General features: G+C 48.2%; 1 protein-coding gene across 1 annotated transcript in view; it reads left to right on the top strand.

The window, feature by feature from the left end:
* The window catches only part of ERN1 (endoplasmic reticulum to nucleus signaling 1), a 38,881-nt gene extending 28,011 nt beyond the window's left edge, over positions 1-10,870 (top strand). Inside the window, exons 16-22 of the mRNA XM_082271683.1 lie at positions 292-391; positions 580-779; positions 7,224-7,371; positions 7,462-7,589; positions 8,430-8,553; positions 10,264-10,331; positions 10,421-10,870. Of these exons, the coding sequence (XP_082127809.1) occupies positions 292-391; positions 580-779; positions 7,224-7,371; positions 7,462-7,589; positions 8,430-8,553; positions 10,264-10,331; positions 10,421-10,636 (984 nt within the window). The 3' untranslated portion in view covers positions 10,637-10,870. The remainder of the gene's footprint in view (positions 1-291; positions 392-579; positions 780-7,223; positions 7,372-7,461; positions 7,590-8,429; positions 8,554-10,263; positions 10,332-10,420) is intronic.
* Positions 10,871-12,415: the final 1,545 nt, after the last annotated feature.

Genomic DNA, 12,415 nt, shown 5'->3' with positions numbered 1-12,415 from the left:
CATCTCCCCCAATGGCTGTGTGTCTTATGTCTGTCCTCTGTTCCCTCCATCTCCCCCCAATGGCTGTGTGTCTTATGTCTGTCCTCTATTCCCTCCATCTCCCCCAATGGCTGTGTGTCTTATGTCTGTCCTCTGTTCTCTCCATCTCCCCCAATGGCTGTGTGTCTTATGTCTGTCCTCTATTCCCTCCACCCCCGCCCCCCCCCCAATGGTTGTGTGTCTTATGTCTGTCCTCTATTCCCTCCATCTCCCCCAATGGCTGTGTCTTATGTCTGTCCTCCTATTCCTCAGTATGTAGAAGAGAAGGACTTTGATCAGCATGGCCTGGAACCCATCAGCCTCCTGGAGCAGACAATGTCCGGCCTGGCCTACCTTCACTCCCTCAACATTGGTAAGTGGCAGATATCTGTGTCTGGGTCCAACCTCCTCCAACCTGACTGCTGTGTTCTCTGTACAGCACTGCAGTATATGGGACAGGGTCTCTTAAACAATGATGTCCCTATAGACTCTCCCCTCCCCCATTCATGTTCATGGAGAAGGTGACAGGGTCTCTTGTATGAATTGTCTGTCCTCTCTCAGTGCACCGTGACCTGAAGCCACACAACATCCTCATCTCCATGCCCAATGCTCACGGCAGAGTGAAGGCCATCATCTCCGACTTCGGTCTGTGCAAGAAGCTGGCGGTGGGAAGACACAGCTTCAGCCGGAGATCCGGGGTTCCTGGTACTGAAGGATGGATCGCCCCGGAAATGCTGAGTGAAGATTTCAAGGAGAACCCTGTAAGTAGATCTGTGTCTATGTAGACATATGCCGTTTTCGGTAATTCGATATATCGCGGTATTGCATACCCACGGTATGGTTATTGTGGCATTTTTTAAAATACCGAGTTTCTCTACTCCTGGGTCTGACTTGTGAATTGATACATTTCAGGGAGCTGGATGACTCATTCACTCACACAGCTAATGCCTTTCAGCATTAAGTCTCCCAGTAACTATAAACAAAAATGATTACATTGTATCTTTTCCTTCCCTCTGCCAGGGAGAAAGGAAGTTTAACCTCTTAAAGACTGGACCTTTTTCTGACACTTGTTGCTTGCAAGTTAAAATCAGTTTTTTTTTTGCTAGAAAAGTACTTAGAACCCCCAAACATTCTATATATTTTTTTAGCAGAGACCCTACAGAATAAAATGGCGATTGTTGTAATATTTTATGTCACACTGTATTTGCGCAGCAGTCTTTCAAACGCAATTAATAGACTTTAATGAATAAAAAAAAAAAAAAAAACGTAACAGTAAAGTTATCCCAATTTTTTTTTTTGTTACACAGAGAATCGTGAGAGAATCGTGATCTTTATTCTAAGCTAAAAAATCGTGATTCTCATTTTGGCCAGAATCGTGCAGCTCTAATATACATACATACATACATACATACACACACACACACACACACACACACACACACACACACACGCCTAGCAGCCCACATTACATTATTATATAGCCATCAAGCAGTGTCTGGCCTACCTGGTGATGACTGGTCCTGGTGCTCCGATCCGATGGCCTGGTCTTTAAAGGGGCAAATCCTTGCGATCCAGAAGTGGTTAAACCTGCAGGAGGACAGGTGTTTTTATCTATTAATGACTTTACTATTGCTTTAGGCCTGGTTCACATGTATGCGGGTTGGTGGTTCACATGTATGCGGGTTGGTGGTTCACATGTATGCGGGTTGGCGGTTCACATGTATGCGGGTTGGCGGTTCACATGTATGCGGGTTGGGGGCCCACATTTGCACAGGCATAGCAGCCCATTGATTTGAATGGGCTTGAGCTGCTATGCCTGCGTTTTCGGCTGAAAAAAGGTGCATGCAGAATTTAAAAAAAAATGCAGTGGCCATGAAATCCATCCTTTTGCACCATGCAACTTACCTGCCGTTGCTGCCCACGCAAACTGTTTTTAAATGCCGTGCCCACGTATACAAAAAATGCAGAAAGCTTGCCAGAGCAGCAACTGCAGGTTAGTCGCATGGTGCAAAAGCAGGATGGATTTCAAGGCCACTGCATTTTAAAAAAATGCTGCATGCACCTTTTTTCTGCGGAAAATGAGGGCATAGCAGCCAGTTCAAATCAATGGGCTGCTATGCCTGTGCAAATGTCGGCCGCCAACCCGCATACATGTGAACCGCCAACCCGCATACATGTGAACCGCCAACCCGCATACATGTGAACCGCCAACCCGCATACATGTGAACCGCCAACCCGCATACATGTGAACCGCCAACCCGCATACATGTGAACCACCAACCCACATACATGTGAACCACCAACCCGCATACATGTGAACCGCCAACCCGCATACATGTGAACCGCCAACCCGCATACATGTGAACCAGGCCTAAAGCAATAGTAAAGTAATTTATAAACAACACCTCCTTCAGGTTTAACCACTTCTTGACCACAAGGATTTGCCCTCTTAATGACCAGGCCATCGGATCGGAGCCGAGCGCCAGGACCAGTTATCACCAGTTAGGCCAGACACTGCTTGATGACCTATTTTAGGCCTGGTTCACAGAGTCTGTACTGACTGACTATATAATAATGTGCATAAGTGAACCAAAGCCCCTAAATTCAGCAATGAAATTGAAGTGAGGTAGAAATTTAATAATTTAAATGTAATAATAGAATACCGTGATAATACCGTATACCGTGGCAAAACCTTAATCAATTAATCGCAGCATGAAAATCTGATACCGTCACAAGCCTAGTCTATTGGGTGTCCGTGTGCCCCCCCACCCCCCACCCTACATTGCCCTACAATTGTAGAGTGGGAGCTCATACAGTAATACGATGTCATGGTTGTAGCTGTATACATCCCCTCCTCTGTGTGTCATCATCGTGCTGAGACGGTAGCTGGGTGGGATAGTGAATGGAGGGGTCCAGCGGAGGGTGGAGAGGTCACCTCTAGTGTGACTTGATGTCCTCTCTGCTTTCTTGAATTTGTATTGATGACACAATGGGGAGATTTACTAAAACTGGAGCACTCAATCTGGTGCCGCTCTGCATAGGAGCCAATCAACTTCCAGGTTTTATTAAAGCTTCATTGATCAAGCTGAAATCAGAATCTGCACCAGATTTTCCACTCTCCAGTTGTAGTAAATCCCCCCCCCCAATAGTGTCTTCCAGCTCCTAAGTTATCAGAACTGGGTCAGCACATTATGAAAGACTTACCTGAAAAGGAAGCCCCCCAGCAGAGTGCTGTCACCATTGACAGGGCTTCCATCTTCACTCGTTCTTCCTTCCAGGTTCGCATGCTTTGGCTGTTTAAATGGCTGAGCCATGATGACGTCACGGCCGCGGAACGCCATCCATTGAGAGCAAAGTGCGCATGCGCCGGTGACATCAAAGTAAATATCTCCTAAACGGTGCAAGTTTAGGAGATATTTACTGTACCTACATGTAAGCTTTGGTAAAGACTTGCCTGTAGGTATAATTCAACAAAAGGCTGTTCCTACCGCTTTAAAGCCAAGCCAATGTCCTTCAAGTCCTGGAACTCCGCGTCCGCTGTATCCTCAGACAAATCTTTTCCACCATGAAGGTGCGCCCCACTTTAGGGTGACGTCTGTTAGTCTTTGCAGACTTTAAACGACTTGTATCTCTGATGCTCGGGTGCAGGAAGTGGTTTCCAATTCCTCTTCAGTTCCTACATTGCACCCTTCCTGCGTCGCCTCACAAATGACAGATTTCCTGGCAGCCTGAGAGGTCTCCAGGACAGCCTCTTGCTGAGGGAACTGTTGGCCCAGGGTCTGGTGGATATTAAAGTCTTGACAGACGTTGGGGTGGATTCTGAACCTTCAGGCAGAGTTTTCCCTTCCCAAGAGAAACTAAACTCTCTGCTTCCAATCGTGTACTCTTCAGTCCAGGGGTCTCCCAACCTTTCCATCCTTCATGAGAGGCCTGGGACTGATGTTAGCCTTCTTCCATACCCCTCCAGACACAGCACTGGTATTGCTGGATATGTTGGACAATTTGTTTTTAACCTAGTGCTATGAACCAGGTTGTCCCTTGTTTAGAGGCTCCAGGCTTTGGCGTCTGGAAAGATCTTTGTGATAGATGTCAGTCTGGGGTGGAGACTTTGATGTTGAATGGATCTTGCCTCCCGATCAACGTTCTGTAAATTTCTCTGCAGCTCGAGACCACCTGACTGGGCAGGTCAGCTTATCTGGATTCAGTCAGACAACACCATGGCAGAGGCATACATCAACCATCAGGGAGGAACCAGTAGTCTCGTTGTGTCAAAGGTAGAGCCAATCTTGTCCTGGGCAGACATTCACTTTCCAGTATTGTCTGCCATTTATTTGCACCCAGAGGTGTCACAGGGCAGGGATAATGGACTAGTCGTCCTTACATCACAGTTCGATAACATACTGGACAGGTTCATACATGAATCCTCTAGTTCCGGGGTCTCCAACATTTCTAAACAAAAGGCCAGTTTACTGTCCTTTTAGGCTTTAGGGGGCCAGACTGTGGCCAGTGGGAGTAGCAACACCCCGGCGTCCGTGTCAGTAAATTATGTCCTATCGATTGTCAGTTGGAGGAATAGTGCCCCATCACTGGTGTCAGTTGGAAGATTAGAGCCTCATCCATGATGTCAGTGGGAGGAATAGTGCCTCATTATTGGTGTCCGATGGAGAAATAGTGCCCCATCGAAGGTGTCCGTGGGAGGAATGGTACCGCATCATTAGTGTCCGTTGGGGAAAAAGTGTGCCAAGGGCTGAATCTGGCCCCAGGGCCATAATTTGGAGACCACTGTTCCAGTGGAAGAAGTGCATGCTCTAGTGGCTCTGTGGGAATCAGTATATCCAAAACTTTGCAGATTATTCTCCCACTCTACAAGACTCTGGTCCGGCCACATCTGGAGTATGCTGTCCAGTTCTGGGCACCGGTCCTCAGGAAGGATGTGCTGGAACTGGAGAGAGTCCAGAGAAGGGCAACAAAAATAATTAGGGGAATGGAGGACATCAGCTATGAGGAAAGACTACAAGCACTGAACTTATTCTCTCTGGAGAAGAGACGTTTGAGGGGGGATATGATATCAATGTACAAATATTGTACTGGAAACCCTAGCATAGGGAACAAATTATTCAGAGAAAGGGAATACAATAAGACACGTGGCCACTCACTAAAACTAGAGGAAAGGCAGTTTAAACTTAAAGTACGTAGGGGGTTCTTCACTGTCAGAGCAGTAAGGATGTGGAATTCTCTTCCACAAGCAGTGGTATCAGCAGGGAGCATCAATGGTTTCAAAAAACTATTAGATGGGCATATTAAAGACCACAACATACAGGGGTATACAATGTACAACATACAGGGGGTATACAATGTACAACATACAGGGGGTATACAATGTACAACATACAGGGGTATACAATGTACAACATACAGGGGGTATACAATGTACAACATACAGGGGTATACAATGTACAACATACAGGGGTATACAATGTACAACATACAGGGGGTATACAATGTACAACATACAGGGGTATACAATGTACAACATACAGGGATATACAATGTACAACATACAGGGGGTATACAATGTACAACATACAGGGGGTATACAATGTACAACATACAGGGGGTATACAATGTACAACATACAGGGGTATACAATGTACAACATACAGGGGTATACAATGTACAACATACAGGGGGTATACAATGTACAACATACAGGGGGTATACAATGTACAACATACAGGGGGTATACAATGTACAACATACAGGGGGTATACAATGTACAACATACAGGGGGTATACAATGTACGGTTAACAGCAAACACACACACACACATCATAGGTTGAACTGGATGGACTGATGTCTTTTTTTCAACCTCACTATGTAACTATGTTTGCCTTTCCTCCCCCGAAACTCTTTCCTAGTCTGCATTGTAGGATGGTTAGGGAGGACATTCTGGTGATCCTCATTGCTCCAGACTGGTCCTCGTGGATGTAGTACTCTGACCTGATGAGGACGACACTCTGTGGTTTGGTCAGATTGCCTGGGTTTTCTTTCTTAGGTCCAATTTTTGGATTCCACTTCACAATTGCCTGGTGTAATGGCATGGCGTTAGGGTAACCATAATCCTAATTCCTGAGGGACATCTCTGAACTGATCATTCCCATGATGCTGAAACCCTGGAGGTCTCCTTCTTCTTACAATGACTATCACCATACTTGGAGGGTTGGCGTGAGTAAAATTCTCCATGGGAAGGATTCTTACCTATTTTCAAGATTTGGTTTGGACCAGCAACCTCAAGGCTCTGCTCTTACTAGTTCTAGAGACCAGTATGTTCTCTCCCTTGTGGCTCCATGGGATCTGAATCTGGTTCTTGGCACCGATTTGAACCTATTGGGGGTATTTTCCTTTCCCCTCTCACCCATATGGTGATTCTTGTTGCCATCGACTTTCAGAGGTCCAGCTCCTGTTCAGCGGGAGGATTCGCCTCATTGTCTGGATGTAATTTGGGGTGTGGGAGTTTCTCTCTCATCTACTGCTTCAGATTGACTCTCTTCTGGTCATTCCAGCTGGTCCCTGGGAAGGTGACCTGGTCCTGGGTGGCTCACACAGTCCGTTATCCAGGCTTACGGTCCTTTGAATCAGTTTCGTCTGTTTACCATCCAGGGGGCGCCACTAGATCTGAGTGTTTCTTGGGCTCTTCGACATCAGACTGTTCCTCCCAGATGTGTAAGGCCGCCACCTGGTCCTCTGTCCATGTTTTCCAGGTTCTCCCCGGTGGGCTTGTGACCTCCTCCTGATTCCAGCTCCGGGTGTAAGGTCCTTCGGTGAGCTCTGATCTGCAGGCAGTCCCCGTCCTGTTGTCCTCGGTGAACCTCTTTTAGCATTTTGGTGTCTCTCAATGGACAGAACAAAAGAATTTAGTAATGAATGTAAAATTCTGTTATTGGAGTCCATTGAGGGACACAGGTCCCACCTCTCTGGTGTTGTGTTTTGGTACAGCTTCCTCCTGAGGCATGCTGGGTAGAGGGAGGGGTCAGCCTTCTCTTTTGTTTGTGTACAGTTCTCCTGTAGGAGGCAGTATAACCCAACAATTAATGACTTCCTGTGTCACTCCATGAAGAAGAGGATTGTGTGGTGAGTACAGAGTCCTCTATTATCAGGACTCCATTAGTGTTTATTCTGACTGTGGTCGATGTCTTTGTTTCAGACCTATACTGTGGACATCTTCTCTGCTGGCTGCGTCTTCTACTACGTGGTCTCAGAGGGGAAACACCCTTTTGGCAAGTCCCTGCAGCGGCAAGCCAACATCCTACTGGGAGCGTCAGACCTGGACTGTCTGAGCCTAGACAACCACGGTGAGTCCCGCTTCTGACCCAAGGGTGGGGGTGCCAGGCTGGAGGGGTCTTCCCATCCGACGATCACATGACTATTCCCTGTCATTACAGAAGACCTTGTAGCACATCACCTGATCCAGCAGATGATTGACAAGGACCCTCAGAAACGCCCGTCCGCCCCGGCCGTCCTCAAACACCCGTTCTTCTGGAGCCTGGAGAAGCAGCTCCAGTTCTTTCAGGTGAGTGCATGATGTGTTCTGTATTCCCGTCACATAGATGTCCCCACCGGGGGCCCGGGAGGTGAAATGTTGTGTGAAATATTGTATGTGTCCCCCCCCCCCCGTTCTCTATGTCCCCATGACCGGTCACATACAGAGATTCTCCCATTAGCAGGTGTGGAAGCATCTCTGCTGAATGCCATGAAATCCCATCCTACTGTGACAGAGGAACAGCAAAGTGCAGCCACTGACCATTGAGAAAGCTGCTTGTGTGACTGCCCCCTCCCCCCCTGTACTGACCATTGAGAGAGCTGCATGTGTGATTGTGCCCCCCCCCCCCCCCCCTGTACTGACCATGGAGAAAGCTGTATGTGTGATGCCCCCCCCTTTTATGACCATGGAGAACCCTGTATGTCATATGCCCCCCCCCCCCCCAAAAAAGACCATGGAGAAAGCTGTGTGATGACCCCCCCCCCCCCTGTACTGACGCTGTATGTGTGGTGCTTCCCCCCTGCCCCCCCCCCCCCTCCCGTACTGACCACGGAGAAAGCTGTACGTGTGATGCGCCCCCCCCTTATGACCATGGAGAACCCTGTATGTGATATGCCCCACAAAGGCCATGGAGAAAGCTGTATGTGTGATGACCCCCCCCTGTACTGACGCTGTATGTGTGGTGCTCCCCCCCCCCCCCTTACTGACCATGGAGAAAGCTGTATTTGTGTACATATGATCAGGGAGTTTGGGGCTTCCCTGGCTCTGGAGACTTGTTGGCCTCCCCGCCCCCCCCCCCCCCCCCCGGTTCACCAGGACATTGCTTCTCTCACTGACACCAACCAGAGTAATTCTCTCCACCTCCTGCAGGACGTCAGCGACCGAATAGAGAAGGAGGCTCTGGATGGAGCGATCGTCCGACAGCTGGAAAGAGGCGGACGAGACGTGGTGAGGCTGGACTGGAGGGAGGTCATCACCGTTCCACTGCAGACAGGTAACCAACTCCACCACACCGTCACCATAGGTACCGGATGTGCCATACAGGACATGGAACATACTAAGTGCCCGACGCTACCAGCTCTGCCGTATGGTACAGGACCTGACTCTACTAGATTACCAGATCTGCCGTATGGTACAGGACCTGACTCTACTAGATTACCAGATCTGCCGTATGGTACAGGACCCGACTCTACTAGATTACCAGATCTGCCGTATGGTACAGGGAGCTGACTATACTAGATTACCAGATCTGCCGTATGGTACAGGGACCTGACTCTACCAGATTACCAGATCTGCCGTATGGTAGAGGGACCTGACTCTACTAGATTACCAGATCTGCCGTAGGTTACAGGGAGCTGACTATACTAGATTACCAGATCTGCTGTATGGTACAGGGACCTGACTCTACTAGATTACCAGATCTGCCGTATGGTACAGGGAGCTGACTATACTAGATTACCAGATCTGCCGTATGGTACAGGGACCTGACTCTACCAGATTACCAGATCTGCCGTATGGTAGAGGGACCTGACTCTACTAGATTACCAGATCTGCCGTAGGTTACAGGGAGCTGACTATACTAGATTACCAGATCTGCTGTATGGTACAGGGACCTGACTCTACTAGATTACCAGATCTGCCGTATGGTAGAGGGACCTGACTCTACTAGATTACCAGATCTGCCGTATGTTACAGGGAGCTGACTATACTAGATTACTAGATCTGCCGTATGGTAGAGGGACCTGACTCTACTAGATTACCAGATCTGCCGTATGTTACAGGGAGCTGACTATACTAGATTACCAGATCTGCTGTATGGTACAGGGACCTGACTCTACTAGATTACCGGATCTGCCGTATGGTACAGGGCCTGACTCTACTAGATTACCAGATCTGCTGTATGGTACAGGACCTGACTCTACTAGATTACCAGATCTGCTGTATGGTACGGGGACCTAGCTCTACTAGATTACCAGCTCTGCCGTATGGTACAGGGCCTGACTCTACTAGATTACCAGATCTGCTGTATGGTACAGGACCTGACTCTACTAGATTACCAGATCTGCTGTATGGTACGGGGACCTAGCTCTACTAGATTACCAGCTCTGCCGTATGGTACATGGTCCTGACTCTACTAGATTACCAGATCTGCCGTATGGTACAGGGACCTGACTCTACTAGATTACCAGATCTGCCGTATGGTACAGGACCTGACTACTAGATTACCAGATCTGCCGTATGGTACAGGACCTGACACTGCTGTATGGTACAGGACCTGACTCTACTAGATTACCAGATCTGCCGTATGATACAGGACCTGACTCTACTAGATTACCAGCTCTGCTGTATGGTACAGGACCTGACTACTAGATTACCAGATCTGCCGTATGGTACAGGGACCTGACTCTACTAGATTACCAGATCTGCCGTATGGTACAGGACCTGACTACTAGATTACCAGATCTGCCGTATGGTACAGGACCTGACACTGCTGTATGGTACAGGACCTGACTCTACTAGATTACCAGATCTGCCGTATGATACAGGACCTGACTCTACTAGATTACCAGCTCTGCTGTATGGTAGAGGGACCTGACTTTAGCAGATTATTCCTCTATACCAGCTGTGCCGTATGGTAGGGGGGGGAAGGGAGTGAAGAGTCGTTGCCTCCAGTATCCGGTAGATGAGTTTTCTTCTCTTGTAGATCTCAGGAAATTCCGCAGTTACAAGGGCCGATCGGTGAGGGACCTCCTGCGGGCGTTACGTAATAAGGTGAGTGTGGGGGAGGGGGTGTCAGAGCCGGGGGCTGTGAGTAGAAGGTGAGCTGCTGGAATCATTCTTCTCTCTTCTTCTATTTACAGAAACATCACTACAGAGAATTACCGCCGGAGGTGCAGGATACTCTGGGGAGCGTCCCTGATGACTTTGTCCGCTATTTTACCTCTCGATTTCCTGGACTTTTGCTGCACACTTACCTTGCCATGCGTCTATGTAGCCAGGAGAGACTGTTTCACCCCTATTACATCCAGGACTCCTCAGAGCCGGCACTCAGCTCGCAGCCCCCGGATGAGGCGTGAAATATTGTGCGTGGTTTTCTGGTAACGCGGGTCATGGCCTGTGGGGGCCGAAGACATTGCAAAGTGCCTTAGACTGCTCTCCCTTGGATCCCCTGCAGAGGGCGGCACACGCTGGGTGTGGGAGGAGGGACCTTCCTTCTGGCGCCATGTCTTGGTATTATTTCATATTGCACTATGGAAAGGGTGTCGCCTCCTCAGTCTGGGAGGGACTTTGCGCTATTGGTTGCCGGTGTTGGGGGGCGGGCACAGACTGGGAGCGGCAATGTTTTTATTTTTAAGCACATTGAAGGGTTTTTATTCATGAAGTGTCCGGTTTTATGGGTCAGCCATGCTTGCTCAGGTTTTATGGGTGGAGGTCAGTGTCCAGAATCCCAGAATCCTCAGTGTCAGGGGGCGGAGTTTCCTGTGGTACTTCCTGTGCGGTTTATTATCGGTATTTATACGGAGGTGCCAGGAGCCGTTCCCGCCATCGCTGCGCTCTGCGGAGAAGATTTATTGTCTGTTTCAGTTTTATGGACTTTTTTTTAAGCTTTTTTTATTGATGAGAAAACTCGGGAAATGGAAATATTTTATATTTTTATTCAGTGAAGCAGAATGGGTTCAATTCACAAAGGTAAGACCTGGAGGAAGGTCCTTATTTCCAGAGAAGTGATCGCTAATTTCAGCTGAGCTCAACCAATGGGAGGCGAAAATTACCGTCACATGACTGGAAATAAAGATCCTCATGTAACCCGTCAAGGATTGAGCCGACTGTCAGGCTGGACTTGGATCAGTATTGCCGGGAATAATCGGAGTTCGTGAATTAAAGATTTCTGTCTCGGAATGTTTTCTGTGTCTGTTAATTAATTCTAAGTAGCGGAGAGATGTACGGGCTCCGGCCAGATTAGCGGTAACCCATGGCAACCTGTCAGGTGACCTCTTTTATAGATCTGCAGTTAGGCTGCTTGTTGGTTACTGCTCTCTGCCCACAGTCCCCCGATAACCTGGTAATATGGGGGAAGTTATACCACTTCTAGCCATTGGTGGCAGCACTGTGACAGTAATGTGTTTGGTAACCTGGGTGGAGTTCTGCCTGTTCCAGCCACCAGGTGGCAGCAAGAATATAAATAATGTGCATGGTAATATATGGGGAGTCATACTACTTCCAACCACAAGGTGGCAGCAGGGTACTGGTAATGTATATGGAAATATAAGGGGAGTTATACCAGTTCTAACCACAAGGTGGCAGCAGAGTTCCAATAATATGTCTAGGGAAATATAACGGGGACTCATACCAGTTCTAACCACAAGGTGGCAGCAGGGTACTGGTAATGTGTATGGAATGTGTATGGAAATATAAGGGGAGTTATACCAGTTCTAACCACAAGGTGGCAGCAGGGTACAGGTAATGTGTATAGAAATATAAGGGGAGTTATACCAGTTCTAACCACAAGGTGGCAGCAGAGTACCAATAATGTGTATGGAAATATAAGGGGACTCATACCAGTTCTAACCACAAGGTGGCAGCAGTGTACTGATACTGTGTATGGAAATATGAGGGGACTCACACCAGTTCTAACCACAAGGTGGCAGCAGGGTACCAATGTGTATGGAAATATAAGGGGAGTCATATCGGCTCTACCCACCAGGTGGCAGAATGTGGATAGTGGTAAGTGATCCTGAACACAATGGCGGGCATGTATCGCTGTATGTACTGCCATTTTGGAGTGGAGAAAATGGCAGTTAGGATGCTGGGCTCAGCTGATGTCATCATATAAGGAACTCGGGGGGGGATTGCAC

The sequence above is a fragment of the Pelophylax lessonae genome (assembly GCF_965119305.1).
Source record: "Pelophylax lessonae genome assembly, chromosome: 11".
NCBI classification, from domain to species: domain Eukaryota; kingdom Metazoa; phylum Chordata; class Amphibia; order Anura; family Ranidae; genus Pelophylax; species Pelophylax lessonae.
The sequence above is the reverse complement of the archived record's forward strand: the minus strand, read 5'-3'. Positions and strand labels throughout refer to the sequence as shown.